Below are 17,830 nucleotides of genomic sequence, written 5' to 3'. Positions count from 1 at the left end.
ACGTTAACGCCGTTAACGGCCCAGCACTAATAAATATACATATTTTAGGTATAATGAGATTTGTTTTGACTGGAAATAAGACAAATATTCATTGTAAGATTTAGAGTTTTTGCAGTGCAGCCTCCAAAACCAGTACTACGTCCGGTCTGAGGTCCAGACTCGGTCCTGGATCTGGGCCCGGCTGAACCCTGGTCCAGGTCTGGATTCGTTCTGTTTTCACACATTTCATGATAAAACAAACAGTTGTGAAGGCGTTTATCTGTATGTACACATCAGCATCTACAAACAGTACAAACTGTAGAAAATACAAAAATAACAAAACACAACCTCCTCAGAGGAGGCACCAAAACGTCAAAATTAAATAACTGATATAACTTAGATATGACATACATGTATATATGTATATATTATATATGGAGTTGACACAATAAATCAAACTCAGTAAAATAAATATAAAAAGATGTCAAGAGTTTCTAAGGCTTACAAAGAGTTAATACGTTAACTTAACATATTTGGACATATAAAGGTTCAAATGCCGTAGGTGTCGCATTAAAACATAAACGTCAGAACTTTCCTTTATAAAATCTCGTTCAAAAAATGTTTTTAAAAAAATCAGACGTTTTTTGTTTCCATCACTTTTAGTTTACATAAATATAAGAGGTGAAAATGGGCGGCGACGGTGAACGATGACGATTCATTAACTCACCAGTTTCTTCTGTTTTCTATGTCACAACAAACTGGAATTTAAAAAAAACTTCTACTATTTCTACCACTATTACTGTTTCTAGTACTCTTACTACTAAATGCATACATACTGGGCAAATAACTTCAAATATATAAATCGTTATAAACCGTAAGGATCCACTTCATACACCAAACGTTTCATTGAACTTAACAGCGGTGACTGTCAGTGTGTGGGACGATCAGCAGGTTTCTACTAAAATAAAGTGCTGTGGATCACGAGGCCTTCCACACTCGGTCGGTTCAGACTGTTCTCACTCACAGTGAAGTGATGAGTCGCTGTAGGACGCAGCTCTGTCCTCACATAACCGACAGAAGAGGAGTTGGACAGCTGTGGGGATCTCCTTCATCTCCTTAAAGAAACAACAAACCTGCAGTCGCCGTGGGCAACGTAACGATACTCGGTTCTGTTCCTGAAGAGGTCAAGGTTTGATCGTTTCCTCTCGTCATCACAGTAAAACCTCACAGAACAAAGTGCAAATTAAAAGAGTCCAAATCCTCCAGCAGTTCTGTTGATACATGTGAGCCCAACAGCGGCCAGCAGGGGGCGTCGTGCACTGACTGCATAGCTAGATTCAGTGTTTGAAGTTCAAAGACACAAACACAAACAGGAGGAGGAAAAGTCCTTCGCCATCTGTAATTGCACGAGTCCTTTATGTATATGTTTCTACCATTCCTAAATAAAACTAACTTTGCTTAAAGTGCATTAAAAAAATCTGACCTTCGACTTGACTCGGTCTTCTACGGTCACATGACCACTCACTTCCTTCATCCACCAACCACAAGCAGGAGCTCAAACATCTACAATAAGACAGCAGCTTCCTTCACCACCACCAACGACAACAACAACAACGATACGACATTCTGAGGTTCTGGGTCATTCAGATCTCCAAACCCACTCAGGACACGTCTCCAAGTCGCACCTTCTAGTTTTCAAAGAGGGTCAATGCAAAAACCATGAGTCTGTTCTACCTGAACCAGTGTTCACTCAACAAGCATCAACCAATAAGAGGCCAGAAGGTACAGGAACAACTTCAACAGAGCTAGAGCCACACCTGAAGATAAAGAGCCAAACGTCACCTCCACCTGACCGCCAACCAAACTAGACCGGATGTCTGGACATTATGAGCTACGTAGGCATAGTCGAGTTAGAAATCTGAGGTCAACTGATAACAGAGACGGGTTAACAATAGCAGCACTTGAGCTGGATCATGACATGTGTAGATCATGAACATGTGATCAAACCCCGGCTCAGTGGATGTTTCCTGTGTCTCTGGTGTCGCCTGAACGTCCGACCTCTTTTCCACAACGAAAGAGAAGGAAGACAAAGAAGTAGCCTAAAAAAACAAAAACAAGATTTTTTCATTGAAGAAAAGAAAAGACGAAGACTAAGGTTTTAGAAGCAGGTCATCCCGTCAGGCTCGGAGGTCGCGGTCGCTGTGGCGCCACCGCCGACCAGAAAGACGGCGATGCTCGATTTGGACTGGTTTATCTTGGGGATGTTTCCTCCTCTACTGCCCCTGGGGTTGAACTCGAAGTCTGGGTCAAGAGCTGTATCCGTGGAAACAACCCAGGAGGCCGGACGCCATTTCTTCAGGGTGTATGGCGTTTTAACTCGACGTTTTATTTTCTCTCCTGAAGCGCTCAGACTGCCGTCGTCCGTCAGGGAGACGTCATCTGAGAAAGACAAGAGAGAGGACGTTAGGAAACTGATGGATGTCTCACCTTAAAGAAAGTAAACCAACATTAGATGAAGTCACAACCAGACACCATATAACCATATATCGAACAGGACAAAAAACAACAACAACAGACACTAACAACAACAAACACTGTTTGAAATGGGGATGGAAGAAGCAAAGCTTATTAGTATGAAGTTTAAGTGGTTTGCATGTGGCTGCAGAACGGTGACAGGAAGTGATTTGCCGATAGTAAAAAGCTCTTTATAAGTTTTGTGCAGTCTACGGCTGTACCAACCAGGTACCAACTGGTCACATTGGGACAAAAACAAGAGCTACTTTTTAAATTCTGACATAGCAACATACAAAGGGGACAATAAAAAACACGACAGATGTTGAGTCAGGGCTTAAGCTCCGACCATCCGCCGAGACCGCCTTCCAAAGTTTCCAAAAAGGTGTTATTTGGATAAACTGACCACATGTTGGGAATCTAAACAGTTACTTTGGATTTATCCAATGCATTTGTGTCATTTCAAATCACTGTTCTCTGCGTCCTGCCCCGCGACTGCAAACCACCTACCGTATCTTTCAGTATTTTTATCGCTGACTGTTGGACTTGATGGACTTTATTTAGCCAGGAGAGCGTGGTGGTTGGTGTGAAGATGTGAAACTGAACAGTCTGACAAGTGTGGCAAGGTGAAGAGGGCCCGGGCGGGGATTGAACCCACACCTCCCGGGTAAGAGTCACGCGCACTTGCCCTGGCTACTTGGCCAAAGGGACATCCCCTTGGCCAAGTAGCCAGGGCACATGATCAATTGGAGGCATAGTGACAGGAACCTCAACTGTCACATCTCTCCCCCTCTTTCACAAGCACGTCCTCGTGCTTCCGTGCAGGCTGCCACACATTAGGAATCCATGGACCCACCACTAGTGCTACATGGATCCTGCCAGAATGTGGCAAGGTGAAGAGGGCCCGGGCAGGGATTGAACCCACACCTCCCGGGTAAGAGTCATGCGCGCTTGCCAGTCACCCAAAGGGACATTCCCTTTGGCAAGCGCGCATGACTCTTACCCGGGAGGTGTGGGTTCAATCCCGCCCGGGCCCTCTTCACCTTGCCACACAAGTATTAATCTTGACTTACCGGAGGACATGCAGGACAAAGACAGGTCCAGAGAGGCGGGACGCTCCGGCCTGCTGGCTCTGGTCTGTCCCACCTGGTTCAAGGCTGAGACTCGTAGCGTGGCGGGTTCTGGAGATGAGGCCTCTGGCACCGTTGTGGTTCCTGGACCTGGACCTGGACCTGGACCTGGACCTGGGTGTTCTGAGGCTGGATCCTTTCCAGAAGAAGAAGCTTCGACGTTCCAAGGAAGACCTTCTGGATCTGAGGCTGGACCGCTGCAGCCTGAAACCTCAGCAGAGGCGGTGGAGTGAACCAAGTGTCCAGAGAGCAACACTGGTTCTGCAACAAGGTCTTTCTGAAGACACGGACCTTCATCTGGACCTGCAGCTCCGTCCTGAGGAGCAGCAGAGGATCCACTGCACCGCTGCTTCTCTGGGCGAGGCTCTGGTTCTGGTTCTGGTTTACGACTAATGTCTCTGACCTTTGACCCCGTCGCCATCCTGTTGTTGTTGTTGTTGGAGTTGGACCCTCGGTTTCCGGCCGGCGGCTCGCTCTGGGCCGGCGGCTGCTCGCTCCTCAGCAGCGGTTCGTGTTCATCGGGGCTGAAGTTGAGCAGGTTGAGGTGGCTGCCCCCCCCTCCCCCTCTTCCTCCCCCCCCTCCCCCTCCTCCTCCTCCTGCTCCTCCGCCCCCCCCCTCCAGCTGCTCCGCCTCCTCCTCCTCCAGCTGCGGTCCGGCCGGATTGGTGTGACCGCCGCCCATCACGCTGTTGGTCACCAGGGTGGGAACGCCGGCGCTACAGCCACCGCCGCTGCCGCCGCCGCCGCTGCCGCCGCCACCGACCGACTGGACTCGGATCGCAGTCGCGTCACCGGCTCTTGCGCTGGTGTTGTTGGTCACCGTGGTTACCATGTGGGGCTCTACAGCGGAGGCGACCGTTACCGTGTTCATCTTAGCAACGCCTGTTTCCACCTGAAACACAGAGACGGAGAATTCTTTCATTTCATTTCATTTCAAACTTCAAACTTTATTTATTCAGGGGAGCAGGCTCTCTTTTTCAATGACGCCCTGATTACAGAGATAAAAAACAACACAATTATAAACAACGTACACACTATGATCAACAAGTGTCAGCATCAGAAATACATTGAGCAGACACAAGGAGAACAGCATATACATTTAGGGTCTCAGCTTCATGGAAGGCAAGTACATTCAGTGTAAAAGACAAAGTCTAAGAGACTTCTGAAGGACTCCACTAGAATAAACTGTTTCAGTAGTTTTCAGTAATTTATTCCACTTGTAGGGGACAAAGAAGCTAAAAGCTTTCTTTCCTCCCTCAGTATTTACACGTGGAATATCTAGTCTGATGAATGATGCAGAGCGGGTGGGGCTTGGTAGACTGAAGTGTAACAAAAATGTTAAGTAGGTTGGGAGCTTCCCAATCAGTGCTTTGTAAATAAACAAGAGGCAGTGTTGCTCTCCAACCAACCCACTCTTTCATATAGGACACAGTGATGGGTGGAGAACCCAAGGCTTGTAATAAAACGTAAAGCACTGTGAAACACTGCATCAAGAGACCTCAGAATGGAGGAGGAAACATGCATATACAAAGTGGCATAATTGTTGATTGTACTATTGTCTTTCTGTTGGTAATAGAAAAACACGATTTATTCCTGAAGAGAAAACCAAGTTTCTTTTTCAAATCAAATCTAATAAACTTTATTTGTCCCGAAAGGGAAATTTGTCTTGGGCAAGTGGCGTCGTAACAGCTGCTTTGTACTTGCAATACATACATACACAATACATTCACTACAATAGTAACAATGGCACACATATCCAAGAAAGAAAAGAGAAAAAAAGAAAGTGCGGAGAGTGCAATAAATAGTTTAAAATACTTATTCAGTTTTTTGATTAGATGTTCAATATGTATTTGGAATGACAGCCTACTATCCAACCAGATGACCAGAATGACATGACAACGCTACGTTTGTCTTGTCTAATGTTACGTCACATGGACACGTTTGGCTGATCTGAAGAAGAGTCTTGAAGGTGTGAGACCTGAAAACAACACGGAGGAACAACGTGGTCGTGGACGTGGTCAGACCAGCTCCTACCTGTCTGTGGTTGGACTTGAGCTTCCCCAGTTTGAGGCGGGTGGAGTTGGAGAGCGAGTCCTTGTGCTTGGGGAGGAGGTGCAGGCTGGTGGGTCTCTGAGGCAGGTTCTGCTGTTTGGGCAGGTGGTGGGGGGAGGGGGGTGGAGGAGCATCGGCAGCCGGTTCAGATGGAGGAGCGTTGACCTGGTGGAGCAGGAGGAGACCAGAGGTTAGGGAGGAGACTCAGGCTGTGTCCTACCCCCTCCTCTCTATCTAGTGACCAGTTGTTGTAGTGGTGTCTGAATGTTTAGTGATTATTAATGTTCACTATCTAGTGACTGAATCTATCCCACAATTCACCGCCAAATACAGTGAACATCCGATGGTCACTAACCAGAGCAAGATATCCCATCATGCATTGCGGTCACGGATGGCTGTTACCACAGCGACCCAGAGCGACCGGTGTAGCTACCAAATAAATGCAGTAGTGACTGGTGTAGCTACCAAATAAATGAAGTAGTGACCGGTGTAGCTACCAAATAAATGAAGTAGTGACCGGTGTAGCTACCAAATAAATGCAGTAGTGACCGGTGTAGCTACCAAATAAATGAAGTAGTGACCGGTGTAGCTACCAAATAAATGAAGTAGTGACCGGTGTAGCTACCAAATAAATGAAGTAGCGACCGGTGTAGCTACCAAATAAATGCAGTAGTGACCGGTGTAGCTACCAAATAAATGAAGTAGTGACCGGTGTAGCTACCAAATAAATGAAGTAGCGACCGGTGTAGCTACCAAATAAATGCAGTAGTGACCGGTGTAGCTACCAAATAAATGAAGTAGTGACCGGTGTAGCTACCAAATAAATGAAGTAGTGACCGGTGTAGCTACCAAATAAATGAAGTAGTGACCGGTGTAGCGTGTAGCTACCAAATAAATGCAGTAGCGACCGGTGTAGCTACCAAATAAATGCAGTAGTGACCGGTGTAGCTACCAAATAAATGCAGTAGTGACCGGTGTAGCTACCAAATAAATGCAGTAGTGCAGCAGCCTCAATAAATGTGTCCAGCTGCCAGAGTTGTCAGCAAATTTCCTAACAAGTGTTATAAACTGACCACAGACTCTGGATAGCGAGGCTAATTTCTGTTAGCCCGTCTATGAGGTTTTACATTATACGTTAGCATTAAGCTAGCGGACTTTATGCTTAGTTGTGACACGTTGTTGTGAACGTTGTTTCAAACTATGTGGGTTTGATTGAACATCTTTGATGCTCAAATATATATATTACAGTACTACTTAATAAATTGCTTTACTCCTCTTTTTATGTTGGTACCTATACACCCGTAGGTCTATGCTACACCGGCCGTTACCATGGTTGTATCCATGGTAACTACGCCGGCCGTTACTATTGCGGTCGGAACTATATAGTGAGTAGGGAGGAGGGAGGAGGGAGTGGTTTTGGACACAACCACAGAGACACAGAGACGGTTGAGGTCAGGGAGGACGTGGGCCTGGTCACCTGGTTGGTCTGGAGCGGCTGCTGCTCGGAGCTGAACCGTTTCTGAGAATGCTCCATCAGGTTCTCGTCAGAACTTTCCCTCAGGTTCTTGTCGACCTGCGGAGACGGAGACGGAGATCATAGAGTCAACAAACATCTGGAGACCAGAGACACTGGACTCAACATCTGGATGAAGGTGACGTAGACTGCAAAAACTCAAAATCTTACCAAGAATATTTGTCTTATTTCTAGTCAAAACAAACCTCATTCTACTTAAAATAAGACTCATCACATAAAAAGCAGCTTGTTTTTAGATACTTTTTACTTCTTTCAAGCAGATTTTCACTTGAAATAAGTAGAAAAATCTGATAGTGGAGCAAGTTTTTCTTTCTTATTACAAACACAAAAAACTTGCTTTCACTGGCAGATTTTTCTACTTATTTCAAGTGAAAATTAATTTGAAACAAGTGAAAATGATCTAAAAACAAGTTCATTTTAAGTGTAAAGAGATTAGTTTTTACTAGAAATGAGACATTTTGACAAGAAATAAGACAAATATTCTTGGAAAGATGTAGAGTTTTTGCAGTGTAGACTTCAGCTACACAACAAACTCTCACACACAAACACCACAGTCGAGTTTAACCAACACAATCAACTGATGGTTGGACCCGGTCCTGGTTGGACTGAGTCCCGGTTGGACCTGGTCCTGGTGGACTGACCTCTCGGGGGTCCAGCTTGGTGGCCTCCAGGTCTTCCTCAGTCAGCTGCAGGCAGACGGGGACAGAGCTGGACACGGCGCCACCTGGTGGACGGGAGGACAGTTACCTGTGTGTCCATTAGGGATGTCTCATATTGCAAATTTGATGTTGTCCAGCTCCTTCATTTCCCATTTCTGATAAGAACCGACACCGATATGCAGCTTTTCAACTATTAACATTAGTGCTGTCAGGATTGAACAAATTACTCTATGCCTACTTTTATTGTGATGCTCCACTGGATGCACTACACAAATTACGTTGTGCGTTGCACCGCAGCACACGCATCGCTACAGCGTGTGCTGCCATGGCGACGACTGGACAGGATTATATCACTGGACACTAGAGTGACAGGCAACCGGCCAATCATGTGACAGCTGTGTAGTTTGGTTGCAGCACCATCGCCATGTGTGTTTGTTTACAACAGAACAGCTGTAGTCAGGGCCGGTGTGTAGCTCAGCTGGTAAAGCACCCGCCCCATGTGTTGAGGCTATAGTCCTCACTGCAGGCGGCCCCGGTTCAAATCCCGCGCCGAGCGGCCCTTTCCTGCATGTCATTCCCCCTCTCTGCCTCCCATTTCCTGTCTCTCTCTCTCAACTGTCCTGTCCATTAAAGGCCAAAAAGCCACAAAATAAACCAACTGTAGTGAGAACACGTGGACTATTACTGTGTGTCTAAACACTGCAAAAACTCAAAATCTTTCCAAGAATATTTGTCTTATTTCTTGTCAAAATGTCTCATTTCTAGTCAAAACGAATCTCTTTTCACTTAAAATAAGACTCATCACCTAAAAATTAACTTGTTTTTAGATCATTTTCACTTGTTTCAAACTAATTTTCACTTGAAATAAGTAGAAAAATCTGCCAGTGAAAGTAAGTTTTTTGTGTTTGTAATAAGAAAGAAAAACTTGCTCCACTATCAGATTTTTCTACTTATTTCAAGTGGAAAATCTGCTTGAAAAAGTAAAAAGTGTCTAAAAACAAGCTGCTTTTAATGTGATATTTTTTATTTTAAGTATAATTAGATTTATTTTGACTAGAAATAAGACAAATATTCTTGGTAAGATTTTAATTTTTGCAGTGTGTTACATCTTTATACTGATATCGGGTCGATATTATCAGACATCCCTGGTGTTCACCTGTGTGGTGACATCACATCACCAGAGTGAGACTGACCTTTGACCTCGGCCTCGGAGACGCCGCTGTCTGAGCTGGACGAGCGAGCTCGACTCTGCGCCTGCTGCTGCCGCTCGTAGTTGATGCAGTTCCTGTTCTTCTCGGCGCCGTCGGCTCCGCTCGCCGTCGTCCTGACGACAGCGCCCGGGTGGTGTCCGTCTCCCTGGAGATTCTTGACCACGCCCACCTGCAGGTCGTCGATGTAGGAGGAGGCGGAGCCGAGCTGAGGAGACCAGCCGCCCAGAGACAAGTTCCTGAGAGACAGAGAGAGTTAGGTCAGTCCTCCCCGCAAATCATAGTTACATTTCTAATGCTTCTTATGTTAAATATTCTAATTATATTCTAATTTTTCAATGTTTTGTCTTTTTAATAACATTATATACACCGATACCAGCTTCACTGCAAAAACTCTAAATCTTTCCAAGAATATTTGTCTTATTTCTTGTCAAAATGTCTCATTTCTAGTCAAAACTAAACTCTTTCCACTTTAAATAAGACTCATCACATAAAAATGAACTTGTTTTTAGATCATTTTCACTTGTTTCAAACTAATTTTCACTTGAAATAAGTAGAAAAATCTGCCAGTGAAAGCAGGTTTTTTGTGCTTGTAATAAGAAAGAAAAACTTGCTCCACTATCAGATTTTTCTACTTATTTAAAGTGAAAATCTGCTTGAAAGAAGTAAAACGTGTCTAAAAACAAGCTGCTTTTAATGTGATGAGTCTGATTTTAAGTAGAATGAGATTTGTTTTGACTAGAAATAAGACAAATATTCTTGGTAAGATGTAGAGTTTTTGCAGTGTTATTATTAGGCCTGTCCACTAGAGGGCACTCCAACCTAGTTTTACCAAATCAATACAAAACTCCATGAAGGGAAATTGAAATGTCATAAGGCCAGATGCACATAGATAGATAGGTGCCGGATCCCAGAACACGATGCGGCTCCTCACCGATTCAAACCTCTCCTCTGTCAATCAGTGTGTTATATGTGTGTGTGTGTGTGTGTGTGTGTGTGTGTGTGTGTGTGTACCTGTGGTTGTGTATTGCGGTGTGTGTGCTCAGCAGAGTGAGTTCACACACTCTCTCCTCTGCACACTGAGCGGTGAGTCGAGCCTCGGCGTCCTGGTCCCAGCAGTCCTCGATGGTCTCCTTCAGGGAGCGCAGCGCCTGCACACACACACACACACACACACACACACACACACACACACACACACACACACAATGAACAACACAGAACATGAACTGTGGTCCATCACACTGCAAAAACTCAAAATCTCTCCAAGAATATTTGTCTCATTTCTAGTCAAAACTAATCTCTTTCCACTTTAAATCAGACTCATCACATAAAAATTAACTTGTTAGTGTGACTGCTGAAGCAGCATCAAAACGTGCAGCTTTTTTTGAACTTTATCGGCATTACTTTTCTCTTTTTAACTATTTATACATTTTCAAATATTTAACTTTTTCACAAAAAATCTCACATTCATCAAAGTCTCAACCTCTCTTCTTCACAACTCCACTGTAGTGTAGGGGTTAGGGTGGATGCTTGTCAACCCTAAGGTCACTGGTTCGAATCCAAGGGAAGAACTCTTGTTATGTTATGTTGAATTCTGCTCTCCTCCCCGCCTTCAATTGGTTACAGGTGTTTGTTATCTCCTTGATTACTCATACCAGTTTGCAGCACATCATCACATTACAATGAATGACAACAGTTTTGAAAGCAGTGTGCTCTCTGTAGCCGAGTGGCAGAGTAAAGGTTTAGTGATCATATGGTCATGGGTTCGATTCCTGCCTCAGTCTTTTCACTTCATTGCTTGACTTTTGATTCCAATTATTCAGCTGTCATTGGACAGTCTTTGATTCCTCATAGTATAAAGCTCATTGTAACTCAGGTTCTCTGTGGCCATATGGTTAGTGCTCAGCCTGAAATTCACAGAAATTTTCATTCTAAGTCATTCAAGCTTGACTCTCAAGCTTTCTTGATGTTGACAGTGTGCAGATCATTAACAGACAACAGTCTCTGCAACTGTGTGTGCACCGTGGCCTAGAGGCAGAGTGGAAGTCTAATGACCATGAGGTTGTGGGTTCGGGTTCGAGTCTGACCTTGGTCAAACATTTGTATGGTGATCACTGCTTGCACTATTTGCTAATTCTGCAACAGCGTTCAGTTGCTATCAGCAGTCACACCATTTCCATTCTTGGAAATGCTTTTTCTAGTTAGTGTGACTGCTGAAGCAGTCACACTATTGTTCTTCTGTTTGGCCATTTTCTTCCGCCTTTTTACGGTCTTCTTCTAGTCCTTCATACTTTGTGCTATTTCAACAATTCATATATCAAAACGTGCAGCTTTTTTTGAACTTTATCGGCATTACTTTTCTCTTTTTAACTATTTATACTTTTTAAAATATTTAACTTTTTCACAAAAAATCTCACATTCATCAAAGTCTCAACCTCTCTTCTTCACAACTCCACTGTAGTGTAGGGGTTAGGGTGGATGTTTGCCAACCCTAAGGTCACTGGTTCGAATCCAAGGGAAGAACTCTTGTTATGTTATGTTGAATTCTGCTCTCCTCCCCCGCCTTCAATTGGTTACAGGTGTTTGTTATCTCCTTGATTACTCGTACCAGTTTGCAGCACATCATCACATTACAATGAATGACAACAGTCTTGAAAGCAGTGTGCTCTCTGTAGCCGAGTGGCAGAGTAAAGGTTTAGTGATCATTTGGTCATGGGTTCGATTCCTGCCTCAGTCTTTTCACTTCATTGCTTGACTTTTCATTCCAATTATTCAGCTGTCATTGGACAGTCTTTGATTCCTCATAGTATAAAGCTCATTGTAACTCAGGTTCTCTGTGGCCATATGGTTAGTGCTCAGCCTGAAATTCACAGACATTTTCATTCTAAGTCATTCAAGCTTGACTCTCAAGCTTTCTTGATGTTGACAGTGTGCAGATCATTAACAGACAACAGTCTCTGCATCTGTGTGTGCACTGTGGCCTAGAGGCAGAGTGGAAGTCTAATGACCATGAGGATGTGGGTTCGATTCTGACCTTGGTCAAACATTTGTATGGTGATCACAGCTTGCGCTATTTGCTAATTCTGCAACAGCGTTCAGTTGCTGTCAGCAGTCACACCATTTCCATTCTTGGAAATGCTTTTTCTAGTTTTTAGATCATTTTCACTTGTTAGTGTGACTGCTGAAGCAGTCACACTATTGTTCTTCTGTTTGGCCATTTTCTTCCGCCTTTTTACGGTCTTCTTCTAGTCCTTCATACTTTGTGCTATTTCAACAATTCATATATCAAAACGTGCAGCTTTTTTTGAACTTTATCGGCATTACTTTTCTCTTTTTAACTATTTATACTTTTTCAAATATTTAACTTTTTCTGATTTTTTTCAGCTTTATAATGTGTGTGTGTTGCGTCTAACGAGCAGAGCCAGAGTGGTGTCAGAGTGGATAGAGGCAAAAAAACATTCTAGAGTTTTTCTGGCTAAACTGTCAGCACGGCCACAAATTAAACTCTAGACAAATTATTTTCTCCAGTTTTGTAGCCACACTTGTCTTCTGGCTAAAATTCTGGTCAAAAATGCAAAGAGACTTAGATAATAATTTAAAATATTTTTTAAATGCAGCCAGGGAGCTCTCTGCTCCCATTCAGCTCAATGCATTTTTTTCACATCAGCAGGAGAAGGAGCTCAACTTTGTAACTTGCCGTTAAGTGCTTTTTAATTAGTGTGACTGCTGAAGCAGTCACACTATTGTTCTTCTGTTTGGCCATTTTCTTCCGCCTTTTTACGGTCTTCTTCTAGTCCTTCATACTTTGTGCTATTTCAACAACTCATATATCAAAACGTGCAGCTTTTTTTGAACTTTATCGGCATTACTTTTCTCTTTTTAACTATTTATACTTTTTAAAATATTTAACTTTTTCACAAAAAATCTCACATTCATCAAAGTCTCAACCTCTCTTCTTCACAACTCCACTGTAGTGTAGGGGTTAGGGTAACTGCTTGCCAACCCTAAGGTCACTAGTTCGAATCCAAGGGAAGAACTCTTGTTATGTTATGTTGAATTCTGCTCTCCTCCACCGCCTTCAATTGGTTACAGGTGTTTGTTATCTCCTTGATTACTCATACCAGTTTGCAGCACATCATCACATTACAATGAATGACAACAGTTTTGAAAGCAGTGTGCTCTCTGTAGCCGAGAGGCAGAGTAAAGGTTTAGTGATCATATGGTCATGGGTTCGATTCCTGCCTCAGTCTTTTCACTTCATTGCTTGACTTTTGATTCCAATTATTCAGCTGTCATTGGACAGTCTTTGATTCCTCATAGTATAAAGCTCATTGTAACTCAGGTTCTCTGTGGCCATATGGTTAGTGCTCAGCCTGAAATTCACAGACATTTTCATTCTAAGTCATTCAAGCTTGACTCTCAAGCTTTCTTGATGTTGACAGTGTGCAGATCATTAACAGACAACAGTCTCTGCAACTGTGTGTGCACCGTGGCCTAGAGGCAGAGTGGAAGTCTAATGACCATGAGGATGTGGGTTCGATTCTGACCTTGGTCAAACATTTGTATGGTGATCACAGCTTGCACTATTTGCTAATTCTGCAACAGCTTTTTCTGCAAATTAAACTCTAGACAAATTATTTTCTCCAGTTTTGTAGCCACACTTGTCTTCTGGCTAAAATTCTGGTCAAAAAATGCAAAGAGACTTAGATAATAATTTAAAATATTTTTTAAATGCAGCCAGGGAGCTCTCTGCTCTCATTCAGCCCAATGCTGAGAGTTCTCCACAACTCTGTCTGTAGTCCAGTTGGTTACAGGTGTTTGTTAAGAGACGCATTAATTGCTTCTGCCACCGTTTGCAGCACATCATCACATTACAATGGCAACATGCTTATGTCTGTGCTCTCTGTGGCGAAGTGGCAGAGTAAAGGTTTATTGATCATGAGGTCATGGGTTCGATTCCTTACTTTTTTTTTTAAGCAGAAGCCAGTGATCCTCTTATCAAAGGTTTTCTTTACCCCTTACATACTGTCTCTGTCTGTAGCCTAGTGGTTAGCTTGCTGGTCTGGAGACCTGAAGGTTGCTGGTTCAAATCTTGCCTCAACAACAATTATAGTGAATTATTTTCCCAGTCGTCCTCTGTTGACTTCTGATAACTTGCTTCATGTTGAAACTGCTGCTCTCAGCCTGAAATTCACATAAATGTTCATTGTAAGTCATTCAAGCTTGACTCTCAAGCTTTCTTGGTGTTGACAGTGTGCAGATCATTAACAGACAACAGTCTCTGCAACTGTGTGTGCACCGTGGCCTAGAGGCAGAGTGGAAGTCTAATGACCATGAGGTTGTGGGTTCGATTCTGACCTTGGTCAAACATTTGTATGGTGATCACTGCTTGCATTTGCTAATTCTGCAACAGCGTTCAGTTGCTGTCAGCAGTCACACCATTTCCATTCTTGGAAATGCTTTTTCTAGTTTCAAACTAATTTTCACTTGAAATAAGTAGAAAAATCTGCCAGTGAAAGCAAGTTTTTTGTGCTTGATATAAGAAAGAAAAACTTGCTCCACTATCAGATTTTTCTACTTATTTCAAGTGAAAATTTGCTTTAAAGAAGTAAAAAGTGTCTAAAAACAAGCTACTTTTAATGTGATGAGTCTTATTTTAAGTAGAATGAGATTTGTTTTGACTAGAAATAAGACAAATATTCTTGGTAAGACGGGTGAATTCCAATTCCCCCCTTAGCCCTAGCCCATGGCCCTAACCCTTCGTTTAGCTCGTTCACGTGAAGTGGTAGGGGTGTCCAGATTCTGGTTCAGACGAGGGTTAGGGGGAAGTGGTCTGGCTACCTCGCCCTCGAAACAGAGATTTTTCAGGGGCACACTACGGACCGAGGGCTATGGCAAGTTTCCCAGAATGCATCTTGCAGCAACCGGCAGCTGTTTTATTTCTGGCTGTAGCGCTGTTATTACGTCATTTTGTTAAGTTTTAATATTTTTTCATGTGAGAAAGTAGCTGTTTAGATCCCCAATGTGCGGTGGGTTCATCCACATGAGGCTGTTTAGACGTTTGCTCCGATGTTTCTGGGAGAAGTGAAGCTCCACCTGTGGAGCAGATCAACGGCTCGTCACAGAGACACCACCCGTCCAGAGAGCTGGTCAGCCGGCCAACCTCCGTCGTCATCCCAGGGGAGAAAACCATCGCTAATTAACTTACCCACAGGTTTTTAAAGGTTTACCACCGGCTGGTTTCATTCTTTTTAGGAGATAAATGCTGGTCTCATTGATGAAATGTAACAATTGTGGCATTAATTTGTTTGAATTAAAAGCGAAGCTTCATGTGTTTTGGACACAGAAGCAGCACTGCCTGGGGGATCTGTAGCCTACATACAGAAATCACCACATTTACATCAATAAATAAATGTTTTACAATGAACCGATCAGTCTTCATTAAATTTTATTTTATTTTATTAAGTTAACATGGTTCTGAATAGAGGATTTGTGGCAAAAGCTCGTCAGGTCTGCTTATGTGAAAGCCAGCAGAGACGACTGATGACGTATGTGACTGTTGAAGTGGTGTCCCAATTCGTAGGGGTTGACTTTCAACCCTACTCCTTGTAGCTCCGTTTCAAGGGCAAGGGCTAAGGGCTAGGGGTAGGGGTAGGGCTAGGGGTAGGGATGAAAAATAGAATTGGAATTGGGCCGTAGAGTTTTTGCAGTGTTATTATTAGGCCTGTCCACTAGAGGGCACTCCAACCTAGTTTTACCAAATCAATACAAAACTTCATGAAGGGAAATTGAAATGTTATAAGGCCAGATACACATAATAGATAGGTGCCGAAGATGTGGTGCCTCACCGATTGGATCCAGGATCTATGTGTTATGTGTGTTTGAAGCTTCTGAAGCTTTAACTTATCACAATGAAACACAGATGATTCCTCATCATGTATTTCTCAGACGGCCACAGCGGTCCTGTTGCAGCTGCTACAGACGCTGTGACCAGCTGTGGTCAATGGACAATGTTTCCATTTCCAAGTTTTTTGTGCTTGTAATAAGAAAGAAAAACTTGCTCCACTATCAGATTTTTCTACTTATTTCAAGTGAAAATCTGCTTGAAAGAAGTAAAAAGTGTCTAAAAACAAGCTACTTTTTATGTGGTGGGTCCTATTTTGAGTAGAATGAGATAAGTTTTGACTAGAAATGAGACAGATATTCTTGGTGAGATGTTTGTTTTAGCAGTGCAGGTGTCAGATGATGGACAGGTAAACCCTCACCAGCTGGTTCTCCTTCCAGGCCTCGGGGAACCGCGGTCTGTGCTTCTCTCTGGCCACCAGAACCTGCATCTCCTCGAAGCTCGGGTGGTTTCCCAGCTCCGCCTGGAACGCCAGCTCGTAGTCCGGAGCGCCGTCAGCTGGACACACACACACACACACACACACACACCTGTGAAGACGTCTCTAACCTTCACTAGTTCTACTCTGTTATCAGAAGGAGAAACCAGTTGACTCGCTGTTTAGTTACTAGTTACTTTACCCTCAAACATATAACACACAACAACACATAGACGTTTAACAAAGTGCTGCACAGTGATTTACATACAAGACATAGAGCACAAAATGGTTAAGAACAATGTCATGTAATGAGGATTAAAAATAAAGATAAAAAGAATTTCAAAAGAATCAAATAAAAGGAAAAGGAATAAATGTATAAAAAATAAGAAAGAGCCATAAAAGAGCTGATGGGGGACATCAGCTCATTCCACAGAAAAAGCCTCCTGTTTTTAATCTAGTACTTTTGGAGACAACGAGGAGGAACTGATCAGCTGACCTCAGATCAGAGGTGGTGAGACATTTAGAAGGTCAGAAATGTATTGTGGAGCTGATCCATTTCATGATTTAAGCAAACAATGAGAGAGAGGAGGTGGAAGGAGGAAGTGAGGATCGGGCTGATGCCGAGCAGCAGCAGTTTGGACCTGGTTTACTCCCAGATAAAGTCAACTGCTGCAGTCCAAACGTGTAGAAATAAAAGCATGAATCACTGCTCATTAATACAACTAAAACTGTTGAGATGTTGTTGGATCCTAGATCAATGGGAGACCAGAGCCCTGTGGCCGTCCATGGCCAGGACATTCTGCAGGTCAAAACATTCAGGTACCTTGGTGTCCATGTTGACAACGATTTGAGCTGGGGCACACAGGTGGCCAATGTTTGTGCCAAAATTCACCAACGTCTCCATTTCCTACGTAGGCTCAGAGTATTTGGAGTTTGCAAAAATATTATGCTAATTTTTTATAGAGCAGCAATTGAGTCAATACTCCGCTATGGTATCACCAGCTGGTTTGGTAATCTAACTGTTAAATCTAGAGCTGAAATCTCAAGCCTTGTCAAAACTGCTGGCAAGATTATGGGTATAACACCCCCCCTAAATCCACAGGACCTTTTTGAGCAGGCGACGATCAGACAGGCTAATGCCATTTTAACAGATAGTTCTCATGTGCTGAACAGTGAATATACTCTCCTGAACTCTGGAAAGAGATATAGGCTTCCCTTGTGCAGGCACAATACAAACATTCCTGTGTGCCTGTATCAACCAAGCTTCTCAACAGCAGGAAATGATTGCGATGTCTCTGTATATGTATACGAACATAGGCTATGTGTATATGGAAATGAATGTATTATGAGTCAAACTATGGACATACAGTATGTGAGTGAATGGATTAATGTATGTTTGAGGTTATGTGATGCTGATATGAATGTATATTTA

The 17,830-nt window shown here is 43.3% G+C and overlaps 1 protein-coding gene across 1 annotated transcript in view; it reads right to left on the bottom strand.

The window, feature by feature from the left end:
- Positions 1–2,001: 2,001 nt before the first annotated feature.
- Positions 2,002–17,830, bottom strand: part of LOC146965738 (bone morphogenetic protein receptor type-2-like) — a 38,287-nt gene continuing 22,458 nt past the window's right edge. The window contains exons 11-18 of the mRNA XM_085764666.1: positions 16,342–16,478; positions 10,088–10,224; positions 9,059–9,312; positions 7,848–7,930; positions 7,150–7,245; positions 5,655–5,837; positions 3,564–4,512; positions 2,002–2,418 (exon numbers count right to left, since the gene is read on the bottom strand). Coding sequence (XP_085620792.1) covers positions 2,138–2,418; positions 3,564–4,512; positions 5,655–5,837; positions 7,150–7,245; positions 7,848–7,930; positions 9,059–9,312; positions 10,088–10,224; positions 16,342–16,478 — 2,120 coding nt within the window. The 3' untranslated portion in view covers positions 2,002–2,137. The remainder of the gene's footprint in view (positions 2,419–3,563; positions 4,513–5,654; positions 5,838–7,149; positions 7,246–7,847; positions 7,931–9,058; positions 9,313–10,087; positions 10,225–16,341; positions 16,479–17,830) is intronic.

This window comes from Trachurus japonicus, chromosome 21 (assembly GCF_045865225.1).
Source record: "Trachurus japonicus isolate A0001 chromosome 21, Traja_1.0".
NCBI lineage: Eukaryota > Metazoa > Chordata > Actinopteri > Carangiformes > Carangidae > Trachurus > Trachurus japonicus.
The sequence above is the reverse complement of the archived record's forward strand: the minus strand, read 5'-3'. Positions and strand labels throughout refer to the sequence as shown.